The sequence below is a fragment of the Loxodonta africana genome, chromosome 3 (assembly GCF_030014295.1).
Source record: "Loxodonta africana isolate mLoxAfr1 chromosome 3, mLoxAfr1.hap2, whole genome shotgun sequence".
Taxonomy (NCBI): Eukaryota; Metazoa; Chordata; class Mammalia; order Proboscidea; family Elephantidae; genus Loxodonta; species Loxodonta africana.
In genome coordinates this window covers 68,391,334-68,418,625 of record NC_087344.1, presented here as the reverse complement: position 1 = coordinate 68,418,625, position 27,292 = coordinate 68,391,334, and the positions used below count along the sequence as shown (strand labels likewise).

General features: G+C 38.0%; 1 protein-coding gene across 9 annotated transcripts in view; it reads right to left on the bottom strand.

Moving 5' to 3' along the window:
• S100PBP (S100P binding protein) overlaps positions 1–27,292 on the bottom strand; it is a 59,956-nt gene that overhangs the window by 19,492 nt on the left and 13,172 nt on the right. For 6 of the 9 annotated variants that reach the window (XM_023554491.2, XM_064281651.1, XM_023554493.2 and 3 more), the window contains 4 exons: positions 26,993–27,109; positions 25,414–26,258; positions 24,489–24,577; positions 22,621–22,724 (listed from right to left, as the gene is read on the bottom strand). In XM_023554491.2, coding sequence (XP_023410259.1) covers positions 22,621–22,724; positions 24,489–24,577; positions 25,414–26,256 — 1,036 coding nt within the window. In that variant the 5' untranslated portion in view covers positions 26,257–26,258; positions 26,993–27,109. Of the gene's footprint in view, positions 1–4,132; positions 4,735–4,756; positions 6,739–22,620; positions 22,725–24,488; positions 24,578–25,413; positions 26,259–26,992; positions 27,110–27,292 lie in introns of those variants that run through there. The other 3 variants (XM_064281654.1, XM_064281652.1, XM_023554492.2) reach the window with 3 other exon arrangements.

Here is a 27,292-nt window from a genome sequence, read left to right as displayed (position 1 = left end):
TTTTTTACAATGTGGATAGGCCGAGAATTTTCTAAATCTTCCAGTTCTGGTTCCTTTTTGCTTAACAGTTCCTTCCGCAATTAATCTCTTTCATGTTTTATTATAAGTAGCAAGGAGAAACCTGACCATATCTTCAACAGTTGGCTTGGAAATCTCCACAGCTAAATATCCAAATTCATCACTTACAAGTTCTATTTCCCACAAAACAGTAGAACTTGATTCAGCCAATTTCTCTGCCACAAGGACTGCCCTTCCTCCAGTATCTAATAACATGGTCCTCATTTTGTATGCAACAGAAGCGGCTTTAATGTTCATATTTATAGCAACGTTCTGTTCATGATGATATAAGCATTCTCTGAGATGAAAGACGCTTTCTCAATAGCTCTCCTTACTTCTTTCTGAGCCCTCATCAAAATCGCCTTTAAGGTCCATATTTCTACTAATAGTCTCTTTGAAGCAATCTAGGCTTTTTCTAGCAATGTGCCTCAAAATTCTCCCAGCCTCTAATATATCCTAGAGAAATAAGAACCTTTACACAAACAGATATATGCACACCCATGTTCACTGCAGCATTGTTTACAATAGCAAAAAGATGGAAGCAACCAAGGTGCCCATCAATGGATGAATGGATAAATTACGGTCTATTCACACAACGGAATACTACGCATGGATAAAGAACAATGATGAATCTGCGAAACATTTCATAACATGGAGGAATCTGGAAGGCATTATGCTGAGTGAAATTAGTCAGTTGCAAAGGGACAAATATTGCATGAGACCACTATTGTAAGAACTCGAAAAATAGTTTAAACAAAGAAGAAAACAGTCTTTGATGGTTACAAGAGCGGGGAGGGAGAGACGGAGAGGGGTTTTCACTAATTAGATAGTAGATAGGAACTATTTTAGGTGAGCGGAAAGACAACATGCAATATAGGAGAGGTCAGCACAACTGGACTAAACCAAAAGCAAAGAAGTTTCCTGAATAAACTGAACGCTTCAAAGGTCAGCGTAGCAAGGGCAGGGGTTTGGGGGCCATGGTTTCAGGGGACATCTAAGTCAATTGGCATAATAAAATCTGTTAAGAAAACATTCTGCATCCCAATTTGGAGAGTGGCATCTGGGGTCTTAAATGCTAGCAAGAGACCATCTAAGAGGCATCAATTGGTTTCAACCCACCTGGAGCAAAGAATGAAGAACACCAAAGACACAAGGTAATTATGAGCCCAAGAGACAGAAAGGGCCACATAAACCAGAGACTACATCAGCCTGAGACCAGAAGAACTAGACGGTGCCTGGCTACAACCGATGACTGCCCTGATAGGGAACACAACAGAGAACCCCTGAGGGAGCAGGAAAGCAGTAGGATGCAGACCCCAAATTCCTGTAAAAAGACCAGACTTAATGGTCTGACTGAGACTAGAAGGACTCCACAGGTCATGTTCCCCAGACCTTCTGTTAGTCCAAGACAGGAACCATTCCCAAAGCCAACTCTTCAGACAGGGATTGGACTGGACTATGGGGTAGAAAATGATACTGGTGAAGAATGAGCTTCTTGGATCAAGTAGACACATGAGACTATGTGGGCAGCTCCTGTCTGGAAAAGAGATGAGAGGGCAGAGGGGGTCAGAAGCTGGATGAATGGACATGAAAACAGACAGTAGAGGGAAGGAGTGTACTGTCTCATCAGAGGGAGAGAGGTATATAAAACCAAAAACCCACTGCCGTCGAGTCAATTCCGACTCATAGCGACCCTATAAAAGGTGTATATAAGTTTTTGTATGAGAGACTAGCTTGGTTTGTAAACTTTCACTTAAAGCACAATTAAAAAAAAAAAAAGCCAAAGAGGCAAGCACAAAAAAAAAAAAAAAAAATTCTTCCAGCCTCTAGCCATTATCTAATTCCAAAGCCACTACCACATATCTAGGTATTTGTTACAGCAGTACCCCATTTCTTGGTACCAAAATCTGTATTAGTTTCCTAAGGGTGCTGTAACAAAGTATCACAAACTAGGTGGCTTAAAATAACAAATTTATTCTCTCAAGGTTCTGGAGGCTACAAGTCTGAATTCAGGGTGTCAGTCGGGCCATGCTCTCTCTGAAAGTTCTAGGGGAAGATATCTCCTTGTTTTTTTCAGCTTCTGGTGGCCTCAGGTGTCCCTTGACTTGTAGAAGCATCACTCCAATCTCTCCTTTGTCATCACACTTCTGTCATCACACAGAGTCCTTCCCTGTGTCTGTCTGCATCTCTTTTGCTCTTCTCTTAAGGACACCAGTTACACTGGGTTAGGGTTTGCCCTACTTTAGTATGACCTCTTGTTAACTTGACTAATTACATCTGCAAAGATGCTATCTCTAAATAAGGTCACATTCACAGGTACCAGGGGTTAGGACTTCAACATGTCTTTGTTGGGGACAATTCATAATCACATAACATAGAAAATCCTAAAAAATCTTGAAAAGAAAAAGAAACCAAAACTAATAGGTGAATTTTAGCATGGCTGCAGGGTATAAAGTCAATATATAAAAAGTAATTATATTTCTATATATAGCAATGACCAATTGGACACTGAAAATTTTAAAATTACCGTTTATAAAAAAGTATAAAGTACTTATGAATATAACAAAATATGTGCAAGACTTACACAATAAAAACTACAAAACACAGCTGAGAGAAATTAAAGAAGACAAATAAACAAGAAATATCACGTTTATGGATTGGAAGACTTAAATATTGTTATGATGTCAGTTCTCCCCAAATTGATCCATAGATTAAACACAATCCCAATAAAACACCCAGCAGGGATTTCGGTATGAACTGACAAGCTGAAGCTGATTCTAAGAAAAAAATACGGAAATGCAAAGAACTGAAACAATTTCACGACTTACTATCTTAAAGCTGTAGTAATTAAGACAGTATGATCCTGGTATACAAATAGGCACGTATGAACAGAACAGAACAGAGAATTCAGAAATAAACCCATACAGAGGATAATTGTTCAAACGGTGCTAGAACAACTAGATATCCATATGGGGAAAAAAAAAAACCTAAATCTTTACCTTACCACATATACAAAAATTAACTCGAAATGGATCATACCTGAAAGTAAAAGCTAAAACTAAAAAACTTCTAGGAGAAAATATTCACAACCTTGGGTTAGGTAAAGATTTTAATGAGACTCAAAAAGCAAGGAATAGAAAATAGGTAAAATGGACTTCATCAAAACTTTTGCTCTTTGAAACACACTGTTAAGAAAATTAAAATCCACAAAAAATGGTATAATCTCTTTGAAAAAGTTTGGCAGTTTCTTATAAACAAATGCTCACTACATGATTCAGCAATTCCACTCCTAATTATTTGTCTTAGTGAACGAAAACACATGGCCACACAAAAACCTGTATACGAATGTTCAGAGATGGTTTATCCGTAATAACCCAAAACTAAAAACACAAATGTCTATCAACAAGTGACTAAATAAAACGTGGCGGGGCAATATTCTTCAGCAATAAAAGTAAAGAACTACCGATACATACAAAAACACGGATAAATCTCAAAAACATTATTCTAAATAAAAGAAGCCAGACACAAAAGAGCACATACTGTGCGACTGCATTTATGAAACTCTAGAAAAGACAAATCTATAGTGACCAAAAAGAGATCAGGGCTGAGGCGAGGACAAGGAGCAGAACAACTGGGATGGGGCACAAAGAAAATTTTTGAGGTGATGAAAATATCGTACATCTTGATTGTTGTAATGATTTTATGAGTGCATAAATTTGTCAAAACTCACCCAAGATGTAACTTAAAATTGGTGCATATTATTGTATGTAAAGTATACTTCAATAAGTTGATTAAAAAAAAAGTCAAGGCATACTTTCAGATAAATATAGCAGGTTGACCGCATGAGTTTATCTCCTCTTGCTCCTAACATCCCTCACCAAATTAGAAAAGAAGGTTTCAAATCAATAATCTTAGCATCTATCTAAGGAAACTACAAAAGGAAGAGCAAATGAAACCCAAAGTAAACAGAAGAAAGAAAATAATAAAGATCAGAATGGAAATCGAAAGCAAAACAAAACAACAGAAAAAAAAAAATGAAACAAAAACTTGAAAAATAAACTTTGTTAGGCTGATTAGGAGAAAAGCGTAAAGATAAACATTACTAATATCAAGAATCAGAAAGCTGACTTCACTACTGATTAAACAGATATTAAAAAGTTAGTAAGACGATACTATCAACTTTATGGAAACCCTGGTGGCATAATGGTTAAGTGCTACAGCTGCTAACTAAAAGACTGGTAGTTCGAATCCACCAGGCACTCCTTGGAGACTCTATGGAGCAGTTCTACTCTGTCCTATAGGGTCGCTATGAGTCAGAATCAACTCAGTGGCAATGGTTTTTTTGTTTGTTTGTTTTATCAACTTTATACCAATAAATTTGATAGGTGAAATGGATAAATTCCTTGAAAGACACAAACCACCAGAGCTCACTCAAGATAAATAACCTGAGTAGCCTTATATCTATTAAAGAAATTGAAATGGTAGTTAAAAACCTTACCATTAAAAAAACAAAAAACTTCAAGCCCACATGGTTTCACTGGGGAATAACCAAATTCCAAATAATCAAATATTTAATGAGGGAATAATACCAATTCTTTTACATAAACTCTTCCATAAAATTGAAGAAAGGAATATTTTCCAACTCATTCCGAGGTCAGCATTACTCTCCTACCAAACCTAGACAGAGATTACGAGAAAAGAAAATTACAGGGTAAAATATCCCTCGTGAACACAGATGCAAAAACTCATCAAAAGTTTAGCAAATCAAACTCAACAACATATTACAAAGATAATGCACCAAGACCAAGTGGGGAATGTGTAAGACCAGGAATCCAAGGTTGGTTTAATACTGGAGGATCAAATTATATAATTCTCTATCTTATCATACTTAAAAAAAAAAAAAACCCTATGTGATCATCTCAATAAATGCAGGAGTACTTGACAAAATTCAACATTCATTCCTAATAAAAACTCTCATCAAACTATAACATGATAAAAGGTATCCAAGTTAATGGTGAAAGATTAAATGTTTTCCTCCTAAGATCAGCAACAAGGGTAAAGATGTCTGCTCTCACCACTTATATTCAACATTGTACTAGAAGTTCTAGCCAGTGCAGTAAGGAAAGAAAAATAAATAAAAGATATCCAAATTAGAAAGGAACAAGAAAAAATGTCTTTTATTTGCTTATAATATGATCATCTATTTAGAAAACCCAATGGAGTCTAGAAAAAAGATACCAAAATTAATAAGTGAATTTTGCAAGGTTGCAGAATACAAGATCAACATACAAGTCAACTGAGTTTCTATATACTACCAGTGAACAATCAGAAATTGAAATTTCAAAAATACCTTTTATAATGGCATCAAAATATGAAATACTCAAGAGAGAAATAAAGCTGACAAAAGATATACAAGGCTGTATAATGAAAACTACAAAATACTGCTGAAAGAAATTAAAGAAAACCTGAATAAACAGATATGTATATACAGTGTTTATGGATCAAAAGGCTCAATATTAAGATGTTAATTCTCCCCCATTTTATCTACAGATTCAATGCAATCATAATCAATATCTCATCAGGCTTTTCTGTAGAAATTGACAAGCTGATTCTAAAATTCATATGGAAATGCAAAGGACCTAGAATAGCCAAAACAACCTTGAAAAATAAAACAATCAGACACACTATCTGACTATAAGACCTATATAGCTACAGAAATCAAGACAGTATAGTAATGATGTCATTCTTTTTTATGGCTGGATAATATTCCATTGTATGGATACATCAAATTTTGTTTATCCACGAACACTTGGGTTTTTCCCACTTTTTTGGCTATTGTGAATAATGTTACTATGAACATTCACCTACAAGTATCTATCTTGAGTCTTTTGGGGAGATACGAGTTGAACTGCTGGGTCATATAGTAATTCCATGTTTAACTTTGAGGAACTACCAAAATGTTTTCCACAGCAGCCGCACCATTTTAAATTGCCACCAGCAACGTATGAGAGTACCAATTTCTCTACATCCTTGTCAACACTTATTTTTTGTATTTTTTATCATAGCCATCCATCTTAGTAGGCATGAAGTGGCATCTCATTATGATTTTGACTTACATTTCCCTAATGACTATTACTGACCATCATTTCACGTGCTTATTGGCCATTTGTGTATATTCTTTGGAGAAATGTCTATGCAAGTCCTTTGCCCATTTTTTAATTGCAATGTTTGTTTTTTTGTTATTGAGTTGTAGGAGTTCTTTATATATTCTGGATATTAAACCTTACCAGAGGACTTACAAGTATTTTCTCCCATTCTGTGTATATGTGCAGGGAGGGGAGGTTGTCTTTTCACTCTCTTGATAGTATCCTTTGATGCATTAAAGCTTTTAATTTTGATGAAGTTCAATCTATCTATTTTTTCTTTTGTTGCCTGTGTTTTTGGTGTCAAAGTCAGAAACCACTGCCAAATCCAAGGTAATGAAGATTTTCTCACGCTTTCTTCTAAGGGCTTTATAGTTTTAGCACTTGAATTTAGGTCTTTGATCCATTTTGAGGTAATGTTTGTCTATGGTGTCAAGTAAGGTTCCAATTTCATTCTTTTGCATGTGGATATCTAGTTTTTCCAAAACCCCTAAATATTTTAAGGGCTCTTCAAAACAACTTTAAAATGAACCGACATCTATGGAGTAATAGGTAAAGATATAAAAATGAACAAGGAAGAGTTCTATGAACTAATATGAAATAGTTCTTAGCATTATTGTTAAGTAAAAAAACAAAGTGCAGAACAGTGTACACAGCAGGCTATCTTTTGTGTAAGAAAGGACGAGAAAAAATTAACATGTGCTTATTATTGTAAAAGGAAACTTAGGAAAAATAAATAAAAATGACTACCAATAAAGAGAGGGTAGAGAGCTGGGGAAGAAGTAAAATTTCTCTGAAAAGACATTTTATATAGCTTTGATTTCTGAACAATGTTGGTATTTTATTATGTATTCAAAATTAAAATTAAATCCTAAAGTTCCACTTACATGACATTCAAGAAGAGACAAAACTTAGTCTATGGTGGTAGAAATCAGAATAGTGGTTGCCTCAGGGCTGGAAGGGGGACTGACAGGAAAGTGGCACCAGGAAACTTTCTGGTGTGATGGAAATACCTTGATTTGTGTGTTGGTTAAAAAAAAAAAAACCAAACCCACTGCCATGGAGTCCATTCCTACTCATAGTGACTCAACAGGACAGAGTAGAACTGCCCATAGGGTTTCCAATGAGCAGTTGGTGGATTCAAACTGCCGACTTGGTTAACAGCCATAGCTCTTAACCACTTTGCCACCAGGGCTCTGGGTATTGGTTACATGGTTGTACGTATTTGTCAAAGCTTACGTACAAACAATACACTTAAGATCTGTGCATTTTACTCCACCTAATTTATACCTAAGGTGATGGAAGGACAAATTAAACACCACCACAAGGAAATAATTAGACAAATTCGGAATGTGAGACATTCTACAAGACAAATGACCTAGATTAAAAGAGAATAAGGACACAATAACCAAACCTGTAAACCCTGAATAGATCCTCTTTCAACAAAGTTTTAAAAAGACATTTTTGGGACAACTAGGGAAATTGGAATATGGACTAGATGTTTGACAATTTAAAGAAATTATGATTAAATATCAATTGCTAATACATATGAAAAAACATTTAGCCTCACTATTACAACAAACAAAAAAAACCCAAATTTGATAGGTGAATTTTAATATGCCTTGTTTTAAAGGCATATTAAAATTCACCTATCAAATTGGTTATAATGAAAATCAGTACAATGTTTTTCGGAGGACAATCTGGCAACATGTAACAAAAATTTTTAAATGTTTATACTTTAGCAATTCCACTTCTAGGCAGTCATCCTATAGAAATAAGAGTTGTACATAAACATTTATTGATCAGAATGTTCACTGCAGCATTACTGATGAAAATGGACACAACTAAATTTCTAAGATGGATTAATAAGTTATATAATATTTTATAATAATTAAAATCTTAATTTGAAATATTTAACATGGAAAGGTTCTTATACTGTAAGTACAAAGAAAGCAGATTAAAAAGTAATATGTAATTTCTCTGTACATATTTTGACCTTATAGAAAAGATAATGATCAAAATGTTAATTTTGTTATTTCTAGGTAGTAGAATGGATTACAGGTCATTTTAATCTTTTTCTTTGTAGAAGACAGGGCCATTATTTCTAATATCTGAAAGACTATAAAGATGGAAGAAAGAGCTAAGTTATTTTTTGTGATCCCAGAGGGCAGAACTAAGAACTACCCCTGGAAATTACAGGGAAATGAGTTTGGCTCAATGCAAGGAATAACTTTCTAACAATTAAAATTTTCCAAGCAATGAATGGACTGCCTCCTGAGGTAATGCATTTTGCATTATTAAAACTCTAAGCAAAGGCTAAATGGTCACTTGGCAAAGATATATGGAACAGACTTACGTATTATGTGTTAGACAAATAAAAGAGAAGATCTTAATGTCCTTTTCTACTCTAAGAACTTGTAATTCCAAAAGGTTTCCATTAGCTGGGTTTCCAAGAAGCAAAGTGGTTGGCATTTCTTTTTAAATGCTACTAAAGCCCTCTGTGCTACTAAACAAGAGATGATACCTACACTGGAATAAAGGGGTTGAAGGGTGATTTACAGTTACATTCTATAGTGATAATACACACATTACTGATAAAGTGAACCAAGGCCATTAACTCAGGAAACGGACAGGATTCAAGCTGAATTAGCATGAACTGCATATGAATCGGACCCCTACTAATTTGTGTCTAATGAGGAATTTGAAGAGCTATACTTCTACCAAGGTGAAATAGCACCACACGTCTCAAAAAGGAGGACGTATATTCCCTCAGGAAACCCTGGTGGTGTAGTGGTTAAGAGCTACATCTGCTAACCAAACGGTCGGAATCCACCAGGCACTCCTTGGAAACTCTATTGGGCAGTTCTACTCTGTCCTACAGGGTCACTCTGGGTTGGAATCTACTCGACAGCCACAGGTTTGGGTTTTTGTTTTCTTTTTACACTCCCTCTGGAGCCCTGGTGGTGCAGTGGTTAAGAGCTCAGCTGCTTATCAAAAGGTCAGCAGTTTGAATCCACCAGCCTCTCCTTGGAAACCCTATGGGGAAGTTCTACTCTGTCAGAATCAACTCAACTGCAACGGATTTGGTTTACATTCCCTCTAAGGAGCCCTGGGAAACCCTGGTGACATAGTGGTTAAAAGCTATGGCTGCTAACCAAAAGGTCAGCAGTTCAAATCTACCAGATGCTCCTTGGAAACCCTATGGGGCAGCTCTTCCCTGTCCTCTAGTGTTGCTTTAAGTCAGAATGGACTCCATGGCAGGGGGTTTGGGTTTTTTTGGAAGGAGCCCTGGGAAACCCTGGTGGCATAGTGGTTAAGAGCTACAGCTGCTAACCAAAAGGTCAACAGTTTGAATCCACCAGGTGCTTCTTGGAAACCCTACAGGGCAGTTCCACTTTGTTCTATAGGGTCACTATGAGTCAGAATTGGCGACAGCAACAGGTTTTTTTTTTTTTAAGGAGCAGTCTGGACCCACCAGCAGCTCCGTGGCAGAAAAGCCCTGGCAATCTGCTCCCGTAAAGATTACAGCCTAGGAAACACTACAGGGCAGTTCTACTCGATCATATAGGGTAGTTATGAGTTGGAATCAACTCAATGGCACACAACAACAATGTTCCCTTTGTTTTGCTTCTGGCTCTGAATTACTTCTGTAATTCATACACAGATAATGGAGAGATGAAGAATATGCTCCCGTCCCTCCTGCAATATGGTATATAAAATCTTAAGATTTTGAATATATAAATACTAGGTAGTGGGAAGTGACACAAGAATTTAGTATCACAATGGGTTCCTGGAAGGCAGAAGGAAGCACTGGAGACCTATGGAATCTTAAGAACTGGTGATGTTGAAAATTATGAGTAAAAAAAGAACCACATAAAAGATGCACTTTAAAAACAAAAACCTTCTATTACGAAAAATTTCAAACATACACAAAAGTAGAGAATAGTATAATAAGCCCCCAACAAACCAATCTCTCAGCTTCATCTATCAATATTTTGTCAACGTGGTTTTATCTAATTCTCCAGGCTGTAACTCCCCTCCCCAAGATTTAAAAACAAATACCCGACAGCATACTATTTTACCTATAAAAACTTCAGTATGAAAGCTATACCTTCTTGCTAATAGTAAATATTCAAAAAATGTTAGGTGCTATAGCCAGAACTGTTCTATGCATTGTACTTGTATTTACACATAAAATTTTTGTATGAACTAGACCATATTCTTATCTTCATTTGATAAGTGAGAAAACTGAGGCACCGTTTTTCCTACTTAAGGTCACACAGTCAGTAAGCAGGTGTGCCAGAATATGAATCCAAAGGTTAACTCTAGACTAGACCTTACTCTTGCAACCACTAAAGTATGCCGCCTTTCCACTATACTAACTATTCTAGCTGTTCCTTAAGGGATATAGGTTGTTGTGATCAGGGAGAGGGACTGCTGAATGTGGAGATTAGAGAAGATGGTATAATATGAGAAAGAGCTCATCTATAAAATCGTGTGAAAGCTTCCTTTTCTAAATGCCCCAAATGAGAAAGAAAAACGTAAGTAAATGGATATCATCAGTGTCAATGGCCTAGGATTAAAAAAAAAAGCTGGGTCACCTCATGAAGGGAAAAGCAATGACCAGGTCCCTTCCACAGAGCTTGAATATAGACAAACTTTTTATCCGTCCTTCCAAAGACTGGGGAAGGAGTGGGGGTAAGTGCCTCTAGTTTTACCAGACCTTTAAAATAGCTCAAGCAAAGGGCTCTCAAGTAGAGGGCTGAAAAATCAGTAAGAATAACATGTGCCTGCTTAACAAAATCTTGAATAAAAAACAAAAATACCTGGGATAAGAGATTCTTTTGACTGATACCTCAGAGTTCTAAACTTTCCACTCATAGCCTTATAAAACAAACAAGAAAAAAACTACTAAATAATTCAAGATTTTTCAAAGAAAGGGGAGTGTCCTCTGATTTTTGGCCAAAAATTCTCCTAAAAACCCTCCCTAGTGATTTACAAAAGATTTTAAAGTAACTGAACTAATTATCTTCTCTGTGAAGCCTACCTAGAGCGTCCTCCTTCCCCATCTTCCACTCTTCCCAAACACAAACAGAAAGACTTTATCCCTGGTTCCTACTATATACGTAATTCTATTAGAGCACTAATCAATATTGTAGTGTAATTATCTTTTCCTCCTCTAGACTATGAGTTTCCAGAGGTCTGAGACCCTATCTTACTCCTTGTTACATTTCCAATTCCTAATCTTCAAATCCATCACCACCGAAGGCACTTGAGAAAGGTTTGCTGAATGAATAGGAAGAGAAGCTAAAGCTGACAGAATATGTAGCGATGTTTATGAGAAGGAATTATTTTATCAGTATCTCCTTAATCTCTGCACCTTCAGCTCTGCCCACAGGTTTCCCTTTAGGGATTTTCCCATCAGCCAGCAAATAGTTCAGGATAAATGGCAGATGGACTACTATCTCTTGAGAGCTGGAAAATGAATCTAACTACTTTGGTTTGCCATAGCTTCTAATGAACTAGGGAGAAAAACTCAGCTTGAAGCACCTGGAAGGCAGGCAAAGCCTTTCCAGAGCTTTTATTTAGATGTTAAGAGACAGGAAAAATCTGCTGCAAAAGATCTCTTTACAGTGTTAAGAAGCAAAGATGTCACCTTGAGGATTAAAGTGCACCTGACCCAAGCCACAGTATTTTCAGTTGCCTCATATGTATGTGAAAGCCGGAAAATGAATAAGGAAGACCAAAGAAGATGCATTTGAATGCCAGAAGACTGAACAAATCTGTCTTAGAAGAAGTAATGCCCCTTAGAAGTGATGGTGGCAAGACTTCATCTCACGCACCTTGGACATGTTATCAGAAGGGACCAGCCCCTGAAGAAGGGCATCATGCTTGGCAGACGGTCAGCAAAGGAGGAAGACTCTCAGCAAGATGGATTGATACAGTGGCTGCAACAATGGGCTCAAACACAGCAATGATTGCAAGGATGGTGCAGGACTGGGCAGTGTTTCGTTCTGTTGTAGAGGGTCGCTATGAATTGGACCCAACTCGATGGCACTGTGAAAGAGTACTCTAAAGCTGAGGCACTTGGCATAATTAAAATGGCTGACACAGGTCTAAATCAGACTCCCATTTTGCTTTAAAACCCTCCTGGCGCTTATAAAGTATGAGTACCACTTCCAGGTAAACAAGTTGTGTTTTATAAGCATATGTGGTTATGCTTGCTTGACTATGATTCCAAGAAATATGTGTAGATTTTCTTGGAAAAAAATATTTGCCCAGGAAGAATGCATTTGAAAGCAGATTAACTGATATGAAGATGGGTCTGTTTGTGGTTGTAGTCACGCTAGCTTTCTTGTATAAAAACCCTGCGTTCCTCTGTGAACATTGGGGCACTTTGTAATTTTACTCAGTGCTGCCCAACTCGAGTTATATTCCTCAATAAAACTCTATCATTTCTCTCCTGACTTAGGAAATAAAAACTGACATCTTCTATGAGCCCAAGAGACAGAAAGGGCCACATAAACCAAAGACTCCATCAGCCTGAGACTGAAAGAACTAGATGGTGCCCAGCTATCACCCATCACTGCCCTGACAGGGAACACAACAGAGAATCCCTGATGAAGTAGGAGAACAATGGGATGCAGATCTCAAATTCTTGTAAAAAGACCAGGCTTAATGGTTTGACTGAGACTAGAGGGACCCTAGAGGTCATGGACCCTGGACCCTTTGTTAGCCCAAGATTGGAACCACTCCCAAAGCCAACTCTCCAGACAGGGATTGGACCGGACTATAAGATAGATGACGATACTGGTGAGGAGCTTCTTGGCTCAAGTAGACACATAAGACTAGGAAGAGGGGGACAGGCGCTGGTTGAATGGACATGGGGAATGCAGGGTGGAAGGAAGGAATGTGCTGTCTCATTAGGGCGAGAGTAGCTAGGAGTACATAGCAAGGTGTACACAACTTTTTGTATGAGAGACTGGCATGATTTGTAAACTTTCAGTTAAAGCACAATAAATAAAATTTTTAAAAATTGATATCATCTGACTATGCATATAAGCAATGTGACCTAGCTGAAGCAACAAGGACACATCAACTGGCCCTGAGATATAAAATTAATAGCTAGAAAAATCTTGGAAAACATCTTTTGGGAAATCTTTCACACAGACAAGATACTTAGATAGAACAATATAAGACCCACCTGTTTTCCACTCTTATCTTTTACCCTCAGCATTTAGTAAACAGTAAGATTTGTTCGATCAATGAAGACCCTCCTGTCATTACTTAAACGTGTGCCAAAGGTTATTAAGAAAAAACTTAAAACGCAGTATCACAGGGATTTAGCAGTTTTTAGACAATCTGTGGAAAGGGGAAGCTTTTAATGATTTTACCCATTTGTAATGTCCATATATACTGATGATTCTGTAACACTCCTTGGACTTGGACAGACATAACTCTGGTAGCATGGTTGTCTGTTTCCCGTTTCTGTCTGTTGGAACATATGCTGAATAAAATCTTTTTCCTTGCTTTACTGTAACTTTGTGGTGGTTTTACCACCCTAAGACACTCCATACTGAGTTAGTGTTGTTTACACTTTTGACATGTCTGGTGTCAGAAGCGAGGATTTCGAAGGTACATTATCTTCTGCAAACCCCAAGACACCGAGAACTTGGGCTGGCACAGTACCAGCTCACCTGCTTGGGCTCTCTGCCTCTGTGGATTCTCTGAATTTGTCTTAAGGTAAATAACTTCTCAAATCTGAGCTCGCTCCTTTGCGTTGATAGCTCCAGTTTTACTGTCAGATTTGTTTTTGTCTTTGCAAGTAAGTAGTTTGTACTATCTCTTTGAAGAATAGGAAATGCAAAGTCCAAGGGTATATCAGAACCACCCTCTTGAACCCCCACTCATTATATGAAGAAGTATTTTGGTCTCTTAATGTGTTCATTCTTGTCTGCTTGGTATAACCTTACCAGAGATAATTTGGAAAATCCGTGGCCACTTTGGGGTTCATTCGTACTTTCTAAATTGGTTTCTTGCACATCAAATTGGAAAACTGAGGCTCCCAAATCAAACTATGTCAATGGGATGACTATTTTGATTGGTACTTAGAGGTCTCTAAAACACATCAGGATAGTAAAATTGCCTCCCTTCAGGATAGCTTCTAAACTGACTGAACAAAACAAAGAGTTGCAGGCCAAAATCTTGAGTCTACCACTTTGTTCCACTGCTGGCTGTAACCCCTCTGTATACTTCCCTACCCTCTTATTCCACTGATAACACCCTGTTTGAACTTCCCCTCTTTCCTAAAACACCAACCAATAAACCTTTGCCTGAGATGCCCTTTAAAATCTATTCTGGTATGGAGGCTTAGGACATTCCCTGTATTACTTCTGTCCCTTGGACACAGTCAGAAGTATTGTGCACAGTATTGTGAAGGATTTTCCAAAGCTCCATGAAGATCCTTATAAATGTGGAGAAGAATTTAAGATTCTTGTTGAGGCTTACCGGCCTGGGCTCCAAGATTTGTATTAAATAGTGCGTATGATAACCTGGCATGGGGAAGCCCACTTATGGCTTTAGCAAGCTGAGTGGAAGGACCCTAAAGACAGTTTGGCTTTAAATATAGATAAAACATCTACTAAACTGTTGGAAGACTCTAAGGACATGGGCAAAAGGCTGCTGGAGGCAATCCCCAGAGCATTTCCCCCACTAATTGATTGGACTAAAATCGACACTTGCAAACAGAATAAAGATGAGAGTGTTTATGATTACCAGACCCAGTTAATAAAAAAATTTTCGAAAACTCTGAGCTTACTTTATCAGCCCTAGGCACTACTGGAGTTTTTAATGCTTTTTTTTATATCTAGCCCTGGTGGTGCAGTGGTTAAGAGCTCAGCTGCTAACCAAAAGGCCAGCAATTTGAATCCACTAGCCACTCCTTAGAAATCCTATGGGGCAGTTCTACTCTATCTATAGGATCATTATGAGCCAAAATCAACTCGAAAGCAATGGGTTTTTTAAGCCTGAAATTTCAGCCTTCGTAAGAAGACACCAACTGGACTGGGAGACAGCTCCTATTGTTGAGCTAACTAATCTGGCCTATAAGCTTTCCCAGACTTCAGAAGCCGAAAATGTTTCTAAGGCTAAAAAACTGATGACCCTCCATTTGCGACAATTACAGACTCCCAGTCAAAAGAAAAATACCAAACTTTACAATAGCACTAAAGCCGGCATCTGTCATTACTGCAAAAAACCTGGCCATTGAAAAAATGCTACAAATTAAAAAGTAAAAAACTCATAAACATGACTCCCTTCAATCTCACCTGGAATGAAGGGCCTCCAGGCAGCAACAAAGGGGCCTTTCCCATGATAGAACTCAACTCACAAGGGGAAACTATAATGTACATTAATAGAGAACTTTGCCAGTTATTAATTAATACTGGATCCACCCTATCTGGCATTAACCCCTCTTGTTTACAAAAGTCCCTGCCCTGAGGTATAAAAATCTCTAAACTAGTGGGGGGTTACCAAACAGGAACAAACACTGATTCATTCCCAGCCCATTCTGATATGCCTTGGTCGCACTGAAGATTTACATCCCTTTTTGCTTAGCTCTGACACCCCTGTTAATTTGCTAGGAAGAGATCCTTTATTCAAATGGACCGCCAATTACAATTTAAATGGAGAAATGTTAAGTTTGCCTGATATTCCTGAGTCAACAGAGACTAGTTCTGAACTTAACAACACTCAGGAAAAGGTAGCCACTTGTTATACCTCTCCAAAGTTCAATACAGCCTAACGTCTCTCTTCTGACACTCTTTTCTCGGTCCTGAAACCTTGTGGGCCACTACATCTACAGATGTAGGCTGAGTGTTGTCAGCTGATCCAATTAAGATACACATAGATTTATCTAAACCTCTGCCAAAAATTCCCCAGTAACCTCTCAAATGAGAAGCTAAAGGACTTACTCCTATCATACAAGATTTCTTTTCTAAAGGTTTAATTGTTCTTGTACTAGCTCCTGTAACACTTCTGCTCTTTCAGTTAAAAAGCAAAATAACAGCGGTCAGAGATTTGTTCAAGATTTATAAGCAATCAACTGCATTGTCATTCCTAGATTTCTGGTAGTCCCTAAACCACATTCATTACTTTCCAGTGTTCCTCCAGGTACAACTCGCTTCACAGTGATGGATCTTATAGCGCCTTTTTCAGCATCCCCATGCATCCTGAAAGTCAGTTGTTTGCTTTTCCCTGGATGTTGTTGTTGTTAGGTGCGACTGAGTCGGTTCCGACTCATAGCAACCCCATGTACAACAGAACAAAATGCCCAGTCCTGTGTCATCCTCACAATATTGGTATGTTTGAGCCCATTGTTGCTGCCACTGTGTCAATCCATATTGTTGAGGGTCTTCTTCTTTTTCACTGACCTTCTACTTTACCAAGCAGGATGTCCTTCTCCAGGGACCGGGCCCTCCTGATAACATGTCCACAATATGTGAGACGAACTCTCACCATCCTTGCTTCCAAGGAGCATTTCAGCTGTACTTCTTCCAAGACAGATTTATTTGTTCTTCTGGCAGTTCACGGTATATTCAATATTCTTTGTCAAAAGCATCAATTCTTCTTTGGTCTTCTTTATTCACTGTCCAGCTTTCACATGCATATGAGGTGACTGAAAATACCACGGCTTGGGTCAGGTGCACCTTAGTCCTCAAAATGACATCTTTGCTTTTGAACACTTGAAAGAGGTCTTTTTCAGCAGACTTGCCCATTGTGATACGTTGTTTGATTTCTTGACTGCTGCTTCCACAGGCGTTGATTGTGGGTACAGGTAAAATGGGAAAACCAACAATTTATCTGAACTGTAATACCCTAAGGATTTACTGAGTCTCCTACTTATTTTTCTCAGATCTTGCATGCCAATTTGCAGCCTTTACAATTTATAAACCAATCTATATTACTGCAGTATGTTGATTACTTGTTGGTCTGCTCAGTGTCCCAGCAAGCTTGCCCTGAAGGCAGTATAGTTTTATTGAAATATCTGGCTGCTGGCAAACGTAAGATTTCTAAGGAAAAATCGCATTTGGCTCAGCCATTTGTTAAATACTTAAAAGCCCATTGCCATTGAGTCAATTCCAACTTATAGCGACCCTGTAGGCAGAGTAAAACTGCCCCACAGGGTTTCTAAGGAGTGTCTGGTGGACTCAAACTGCCAACCTTTTGTTTATCAGCTATAGTTCTTAATTACTGTACCACCAGTGTTAAATACTTAGGCCATCTAAACTATGAAGAAGGCATCTCTATGGACCCTAAACGAGAAGAAGCTATTCTTGTTTTTCCTATGCCTGAAACAATGAAACAACTATAAGGCTTATTAGGACTCTGTGGTTACTGCCAAACCTAATACCGGATTTTTCTCTGATGGCTCAGGTTCAACCTCTGAACAGATTTTAAAGGCTTCTGAACCAGATTCATTCCAAATAACATCAGAAGATCAAGAGGCAATAACTACACTAAAAGCAGCTTTAATGAATATGCCACTCTAGGATTTCCTAACAACCATTTAGATTTTTACTTATTTGTACATGAAGCATCTGGAAATGCTTGTAGGTGTATTAACTCAGAAACACGGAGGACTGCAAAGATTCATAGGTTATTATAGCCTGCAGCTTGACTCAGTAGCCAGAGGGTACACTCCCTGCCTTTACACTGTAGCTGCCACTGCTAAGCTGGTAGAAACCACGGCAGATATAGGTCTGGGAAACTTTTTAAATGAGTATGTCCCTGATGCTATGTCTGCCTTACTTAATTCTGTTTTAACACAACATCGTTCTGCCAACAGATTCACCTCCTATGAAGTCCTCCTCCTGGCTGCATCCAATATTAGGCTGCACTCTGTGGCTTGTTTAAATCCAGCCATCCTTCTTCCTACAGTGAATGAAGACAGCTGTCCTCTATGTGACTGCTTAAAGAGCTACTAAATAGCTTCTAATTCCCTGGAAGGATTTGAAGGAAACCCTTTTATTTAATCCTGACTTGGTTCTGTTTGTAGATGGTTCCTATTTAAAACCTAGCTCCAGTAATTCTCATTATCAGGCAGAATCTGCTGTCACAACTTCTATCAAAGTACTTGAAAGCCAAGTACTTCCAAAAGTCACTTCAGCCCAACAAGCTGAATTGATTGCTCTTACCAGAGCTTGTAAAACTGCTAAAGAAAGTCTGTTACTATTTACACAGACAGTCAATATTGCTTTGGGGTCATACAAGACTTTGGTATGCTTTGGAAACAAAGAGGCTTTTTTTTACCTCCTCAGGGAATACTATAAAAAAAAAAAATTAAGCTTTAGTAGCAGATCTTCTAGATGCTCTGTTACTCTCCTCTGAAACAGCTGTGATAAAAATACAGGCTCATCAATCAAAAGGAGTACCCCAAACTGAAGAAATTAGAGGAAATAATCCTGCTAATGCAAAAACAACCTGCTTTTCAAGTAATTCTTTACCTATGTTAAATAAAGGTGAATCCCCCAATTAGTTTATTAATTACTCCAATCTCTACCACTTAATTTTAGAAAAACTTTTAAAACGTCAACAATTAGCCCAGGCAGATGAAGTAGAGACATGGGAAGAGCAGGCTGTTAGCAAAATCCTGCCACTAAGTTGTGGATTGAGCCTAATAAGAAAACAGTTTAACCCCATTTTTTGCGTGTTCCTATGATGCAAGTCCCACATGAAGGCTCTCATATGGGATGAGAAAAAATGATTGGAACCTTAAAAAAATATTGGTGGGGAAAATTTTTTAAGGCTGCTAAACACATTGCTACTCATTGTCCTATTTGCCCTTGCTGCAATCCCAGAAAACACCTTAAAGTTCTACCCAGACAATATCCCTTACCCTCTGGACCTGTGCATGAATGGTAGCTAGATTTCATTCAGCTCCCACCCTCAAATGGTTATAAATATGTATTAGTAATGACTCGTAGATTTTCACACTGGGTAGAAAGAAACCTTTCCTTGTCATCAAGCTACTGCAGCTTTTGTAGCAAAAAAATTTCTTGAAAACGTCATACTAACCTGAGGAGCACCAAAAAATTCTCTGCAGTGATCAGGGAACTCATTTTACCAGTCAAGTTATCCAAGAACTATGCCAAGTTTTTCCCATTTATTAAAGATTACATTGCCCTTATCATCACCAGTCTTCTGGTCTAATAGAAAGAACTAATGGAATAATAGAAACCCAAACAGCGAAGCTTTGTGAAACCTAAAATTCATCTTGGACTAAGGTCCTGCCCTTGGTTCTTTTAAATTTGAGGTCCACAGTATTTGGATCTCACAAGCTTACTCCTTATGAAATAATTACTGGGAGACCCATGGTCCTTCCCTATGTTGCCTGCACTGACCCTAACATTGTACAGCCTGACTTACTGAAATACTGTCAATCATTAATGCAATATTCTAAGAAATATCTTTCACAGGTTAGAGAAGTGTTTGATGACAGAAATCAAACACCCAGAATCCACCTAACATTGTTACCAGGGGATACGTGTACTGGAAGAGACATTAATTAAAGGACTCACTGAAACCTCGTTGGAAGGGACCCGCCTTATTTCTTCTCACTAACCCTTGAGCGGTGAAGCTGGAAGGAATTAAACCCTCCATCCATTTGTCACAACTTATAAGGGCTAAGACACCTCTTTGCACTTGTCGGCCCTCTAGAGATATGAAAATTACATTTAAACACCCTTGTGGTCAGAAGCAGATGATCGCAGAAATAAACAGCTCATCCCAAGATCACAGAACAAGACTTCATGCATGTAACTGAATTTTATGGACTTTGCTTGCTGATTATAGCTATCCTTATTGTATACCTGTGGTGTTATTTCCTGATAGTTTTATTCACTATGAAAGCTCATTTAAGTCTTTCTTTGCTTCCTAACAGTTTCTTCTAATATTTGGAGAGAGAATCCATTTGTTAAATTAGCCCAATCAGTAGCTAGGGCCAGTAATTTGACTGAATGTTGGATCTGTCATTCGTCTTCCAATCTGTACATGAAAATTCAGATCCATTAGTGCCTCCCATATTAAATTAGTCTTCTACCCAATACTGCTGTTAACTTCAACCTCACCTTTAAATGAGAGATATATGTTAGACTATGGCATCCCTTTGGACTATGGACCCAATCTCAGGCACCATGCTTTAATTTAACCCAAATTATAAGCAAGAATTGCTCTGAAGCCTGTTGGGACCCTTCTGATTGCCAAAATGATTTTTCTAATCTCACATGGTAGACCCTGCCAAAATGATTTTCTAATCTCACATGGAAGACCCTAGATTCTGGAAAAATGCCCATGCAGTGAATTTAACAGTGTCCCTAAGAGGACGAAGTCACGTTTATACTGAACTTTGGAATGGGCTAAAGTTGGAGCAACTGTCTGTCTGTAATAATTCTTTAGTAGAAAATTGCTTGAGAAGGCCAATCAAACCATCCCCTTCCCAGACAATGCTACCAGAAATGGCATGATTTTTGTACATTATGGGTATGTATTTCTACACGAAGAATGAAGTTATCCTGCAACAGAGGAGCCTACTCCACATGATCACCCTTATGCCTGGGCATTACCTTGCTTAGATGGTTGTAACATGATAGGTCAATGCAACTTAGGGACTTTAGGAATCCCCTCAGATATCCACACCTATAATGAAAGTAAACGCTGGACTAGTGATATAAAAATCCTTGCTCAGGATTAGAGACTCTATGTCACAAGATAATCCAATAGCTGATAAACCTGGGATAGGATGGATATTCCTCTGAGCACTCTTACTCAACTACAGTATTCCCTAGTTTCAAAGATCTATTGCAATTTACCTGCTACAATGGCTCAAATTGTTGACAGTATTGCAGATGGAACGGCAGACAAGAGAAGCCTTTAGAATCCCTTGCTAAACTAGTATAAAAATAATTGAACAGCTCTTTACTTCCTCCTAGTTCAACAAGGTGGAGCCTGTGCCTTTGCTAATACCTCCTGCTGTACCTCGATAAACACCACAGGAGAGGTAGAACAAGATATTAGAAAAATTCACCAGAAAGCTACTTGGTTACATTCAATACCTCCTATGCCTGGCTCTCCCTTTTTAGACGTTTTTAGTTGGTTATTCAAAGACATTGGTTCTTGGTTGTGCTCTGTACTCGAAACTGGATTAAATATCTTCATTGGTGTAATAATCATTATAGGTCTTGTTAAGTGTTGTATGAAATGCTCATCTAACGCCTGTGATCAAACTGCAGTCCTTCCTGCCATGCACAGAATTATGTGTCTTGAGACCAACTTTACACCTTGAATTAGCCTTTTAGGGTATCAAGTTGTTCCTCCACATGTGGCCTCACTGCAACTAGAGGATCACAGAAGCAGAGTGTCTTGAGCTATGACATGGTGAAAAAATGGATGAAGAATTCAATTTACGAAAAAGGTCAATCCAATGAAAAAGTTCATGAAGAAGAAAACACTCTCATAATGGTGATCAAAGAATCTTCATGGAGATTTTTGATCAGAAGGGAGAAGTGTGAAAGAATACTCTAAAACTGAGATGCCTGGCATAACTAAAATGGCTGACACCGGTCTGGAGCAGTCTCCATTTTGTTTTAAACCCCTGCCGCCATTTGTAAATTACGAACACCACTTTTGGGTAAATAAGTCTTGTTTTGCAAACAAATGTGGTTATGCTTGCTTGACTATGATTCCAGGAAGTGTATGTAGATTTTTCTCAGAAAAGTGCCTGCCCTCAGGAAGAATGCGTTTGAAAATAGACTGTCTGTTTGCGGCTGCAGTCGTGCTAGCCTTCTTGTGTAAAAACCTGCGTTCCTTTGTGAAGGTAGGAACACTCTGTAATTTTACTCAGTGCTGCCCAATTCGAGCTGTATTCTTCAATAAAACTCTACCATTTCTCTCCATACAGAGTTAGTGTTGTTTGTACTTTTGACAGCACCTAACAAGAAGCAAGACAGTGTTTGAAATGGCTGCTTCTTCACCTAAATGCTGAAGTCAACAGGGAAAATAAATAACTTCAAATATAAGGCCAATAATTACACAACAGTGCCTGGTCATCCACTTCTGCTATCTTTCAGACAAAAAATCCCTCACAAAAGTATAGGTGTGGCTTACAGCCCTCACCTATAGGGGAGTCACTCTTCATGTACTGGTTTGAGTCTTCTTGGATCCCTCTCTAATTCCGGTTAGCCAAACCACTTTAGGGGTTAACTGGTTAGGCAATCCCTTAAAGTGATAATCTTTGGGTAAGGAAGTTATCTTTCTTACCAATTTAGGGAAATTTCAAAACAATCTTCCAATTTAGGCTGCATTATACTGGAAAGAAAAAGTCCCATCTTATCTTTTACATGCCATTCTCTGTTTGCCACGTTACCTTGGTTAGGGTCCACAGGGTCTTCTATATGAGCAATGACACTTCTGAGATAAATTTCCTTCTGCTGTTCAAGATCTGATTGTGAACACATCGGAACATTAGTCCTTGAACAAAGCAAACCAGGAGGAAGAAAAAATAGTCCATTAGAACCATGAGTATAGAGCTTCATAAAGGAGTCAGACTCCGTTTACTGGTTAGAACATTTAACTTCCAGAGGCAAAATTCTCTTTAAAACCCAATGACATGTAGCATGAAGCTAAAATCAAATATGGAGTTGAGAGAAAGAGAAGAAACAGATATAATCTCCTAAGAACAAGGCACAGAAAAGTGAAGACTACCTACTCCCTAGAGAAAGCATTTGTTGAGAAATTCAAGATTAATCAGGAAATAGCTAATTTCAGAGAGCCACAGACAAGATAAATGAGATAAAGGTTGAAAAAGACTAGCTAGATCTGGCAATTAGGGCAATGGTGACCTTGGCAGGAGCAATTCCTGGCCTTTGCCCATACTGATTTCACTGTGCTAGGGAGTTAAAAAGAGAAAAGACTCTCTTTTTTTTTTTGGAGTTAGTGAGTGAAAATACTGAGATAATAAATTTATTACTATTCCAAGTAGCTGGACTTGTTTTCTTTTGGTACAATTTCCATCTTAAGCAATTAACAGTTTCCCTCAGTTATGCAAAAACAACAACAAAACCAGGAAGCTGTGACTGGGGGTGGTAGTCAAAGGGGACTTTAGCCTTATTTGTAATATTTAAATTTTTTAAAACAGAATAAATATAATATCTGTGTAATCAAAGTTTAAAAATAAAAAATTTTAAGAAAGCAATCTGACAACCTAAAATCCAGCCTTTCTAACGCATTCAATTGAAAAGGCCCATGCAGAGACACTGCCACCTCCTGGCAGAAAACAGATCAAAAAGGGGGCCCAATCTGCAAACCCTACTAGAACTTTTCCCCAAGGACAGTTGTACGCAAGTTATGAGAAATGACTAAATGAGTTTTTACGTAGTTACATCCTAACATTTTTGTTAAAATTATTCTAACCTCCTGTTATATCTGTGACCAGAAAAAGAAATATCACATTTATACAGTGTTTTTACTAACATGTCTTTTTTGCCCTTCAAAACTACCCTGTGAGGCAGCAGAGTGGGCATCATTAGCTTCATTTCATCAATGAAGAAATCAAGGTTTGAACCAGGGCTTCCTGGTTCAATCACGGCCGAGCAAGCAACGCTGGAACAGATTCAAGATTTTAAAATTTGGGTGAACCAGAACCATAAATGGAATGGGAAAAATTACGGGTCGAGATCTACTAGAAATTTAATCTCCCTGTTAGAAAACAAGGACAGTGTACATGCTGCACAGCAACCGTATCTCTTGCCCATTGGATTTTGCAGTCAGAAACACTGGTGTCCCACTCAAAGATGGCAGCCAACTGAGCCACTTTGAGTATGTGTCACTCTCCTCAGTGCTGGCAATAATCTAATCTCATGCATCAGGGTCCTGAAAGGGCTCACTACACCTCTTCCGAGTCTCTCATTCCAGGGCTTCAACCCATAATTCTTCCTATTTCAGTTATGGTTCCAGATCACCCAAATTTTAAAAATACGGGTCTGTCCCGGTTTTGCTTCATCAGTCACAACTGAACTGGTTCAAACCAGTTTGAAGCCCTGAAAGAAACTGAGGTCAGAGATTATTTGACTTGCCCAAAGTCACGCAGCTAGTTGTTTGGAGTATCAGGACTTCAAGTTTTCTTACTCTTGGTGCAGGGTTTTTCCCCACACTAAAGGGAAACTGTGGACGGGAAGAAAAAAAATTGAAGAGAACCGACAGAAATCAGAATATTTAATTATACTGTTATGTTACCTGGTTTTACTCTGCAGGACGGGAATGACTTTTCCTAGTCTTCTCTCATGGACTTTCATCTTCCCAGAATCCTTGTCAAGAACATGCTGCTTTTTTTCAGAGCAGAAGGAATGCAGAAGAAAAGATGGTTCTTAGTATAAGAAAACAACTGATAACAAACGACATTATTTACAGAAATATTCTTGAACTGAAGGCTACAGTCACATATCCTTGAACACATTAGTGAGTACCATGCACGATGGTGGGTGCTTTAAATGAAATAGTGACTGTAATCTTAAAAAAAAAAAAAACTTTATATGCCGGATTATACCCATTTGATAGACAGGAAATCAGGCTCAAAGAGGTTAGTAAATTACCTGAAGTTTTTCAGCTCTTTAGTGGCTAACTCACGAGCTGGTACTGCATCTAATACAGCACGGTAACCAAAAATTGAGACTAAGGCTGAAATCCAAAGAAGGAAGAAAGAGTAATAAAATTATAACCATCTTAGTAATTATTCACTAATTGGTAATTTAATAATATGCTACCAGGTACATGGTAATGTATATATAATACATTATTTCATTTAATTCTTACTACACTCTGAAGTATTATTTACTCCAATTCATAGATTAAAAAAATGGGTAACACTGGTAATGGGGAGCCCAAGATCAAGAAGGGGAGAATGTTGACATGTTGTGGGGTTGGCAACCAATGTCACAAAACAATATGTGTATTAATTGTTTAAAGAGAAACTTGTTTGCTCTGTAAATCTTCATCTAAAGTGCAATTTAAGAAAATTAAAAAAAAAGAAAAATGGAGAACAAAGAGACTAAATAATTTCCCTAGGGTCACACTGCTAGTCAGAATTCAGACCCCAGTTTGTCTGCTATACTGTTTCTGAATGAAAATAATTTTTCTCTTCACCTTGAAAAAACGTACTTACTTTACTGGAAACAACCGGAAACCTCACTTCACAACTTGATTTATGTGATCCACCATTTCTGTAGGATGACCCCATATAAGAAGAACTCTCTGAATGGTCCAAGACCTGAGAGAAGACAGGTGTAGGTTTCTTACTGTCAGGCATATTTTTATCAGAGACAGTTTCTTGGAAGTTATTATTTGAAGGAGAAGGAAATGTGTGCCCATCCCAGGCAGAGTTAGTGGGGCTGATCACTTCAGATTCAGTGCAAAGTTTGCTTTCATTTGTGTTAAGACCATCTTCTCTCAATTCCTCCCCAAGGGAGGAAGGTTTTTTAATATCTTTGGATGAATCAGTCTTGTCCTTGTCAAGCACAGCATCATAAACTGTTGGATCAAATGGTGCAACAGTTATTTTTATAACATTCTTTTCTAGTGCAAAGCGTCTGTTTAATGGTTTAGTAGGAGTTGATCCATGACCAATCGATGTACTCAGTTGAGGTAGTTTGAAGAGGCCAGGGGTCTCAGCTACTGGTCCCAAGCTGTACAATGAATTTTTCTCTTGCGGGGCATCAAGCAGAATTTGACTCTCTCTCTCTCCCTTCTCAATATGTCCGCTGTCATCTTTAAGTAAATCTCTTCTCCCAGAAGACTGTTCATCTGATAGGTCATCATCCTGCAAGAGCATCTCAATCTCTTCCTCTGTGAAACTGAAATGTCCATCATCTTCTTCTCCATCAGACAGTTCCAGCAAGGAGTCATCCAATTCATCCTCATCCATGGAACTCCAAGAAAATGGGACACTGTCTTTAGGCAAGAGAGAGGTACCAGAAGACTGTTCAGAGGACACTAGTGAGCACGTCATATCTGGAGAAACAAGAGGCAGTTTCACTGAGGAACAGGAAATACCTTTATACCAACTCTAGTCCGCTCTATACAGGGGTGGTGTCTTAATATTTCAAATCCTTTGCACTGAGAAATAATTTTAATATTTAATAATTTTAATATATTTAACCTTACCAGAATCATGGAAATACATGTTAGAACGATGATTTTTTTTTTTTTTTTCCTATCAAAACATCTTATAAAATAAAGAAGACTGATAATCTGGCTGGTGGCAATGTGGAAAAACAAGCATTCTCACACACTACTAGTGAGAGTATATGTCAGCACAATGTTTTCTGGAGAGTAGTTTGGCAGCTCCATTTGACCAAGGAATTTCACTTCTGGAAATTTATCCTACAAAAGTACCTGCACAAATGCACGTGGATACATATATAAAGATGTTCAGAACAGTGTTATTCAAAATAGTCAAATGTTCGAGGCAGCCTAAATGTCCATCACCAGGAAAACTGGTCAGTAAAGTCATGATATATTCATGTTGTAGAATACTTTACAACTGTTTAAAAACACGATGAAGTAGATCTATATATATTATTATGGAATAATATCCATGACATACAAGCAAAACAAATATGTATTAGGTAAAATGTCTAGAATTTTCACAGTTCACACTTTAAAAAAATAAACATTACACTACTTTTGAGGAAAAAAAAAAAAAACTTTAAGAGTACAAGAAGATAAAGAATTGTCTTCCATACTGTGTGGATCTGTTGAAGCGATCTCTGCATTTGCCACGAGACCAAATGGAAAAAGGTTTCAGCTCCTGCTAGCTGTTCCTTTCAGGAGACTTGTCAAAATGATCGACTCCCACCTTCCTGCAAGCACAAAGAAAATTAAAGGATCTTCTCATCACTTTCAACTCTGTTAATTACAAAGTCAACTGTATTGTGCTTTAAGGTGCTCCAACTATTAATTTTGATCTTGATTTTTTTTAAATACCAGAAAGTTAGATTTTGAGTCAAGAATACCAAAGAAAAACCTTTAGAGAAAGAATTATG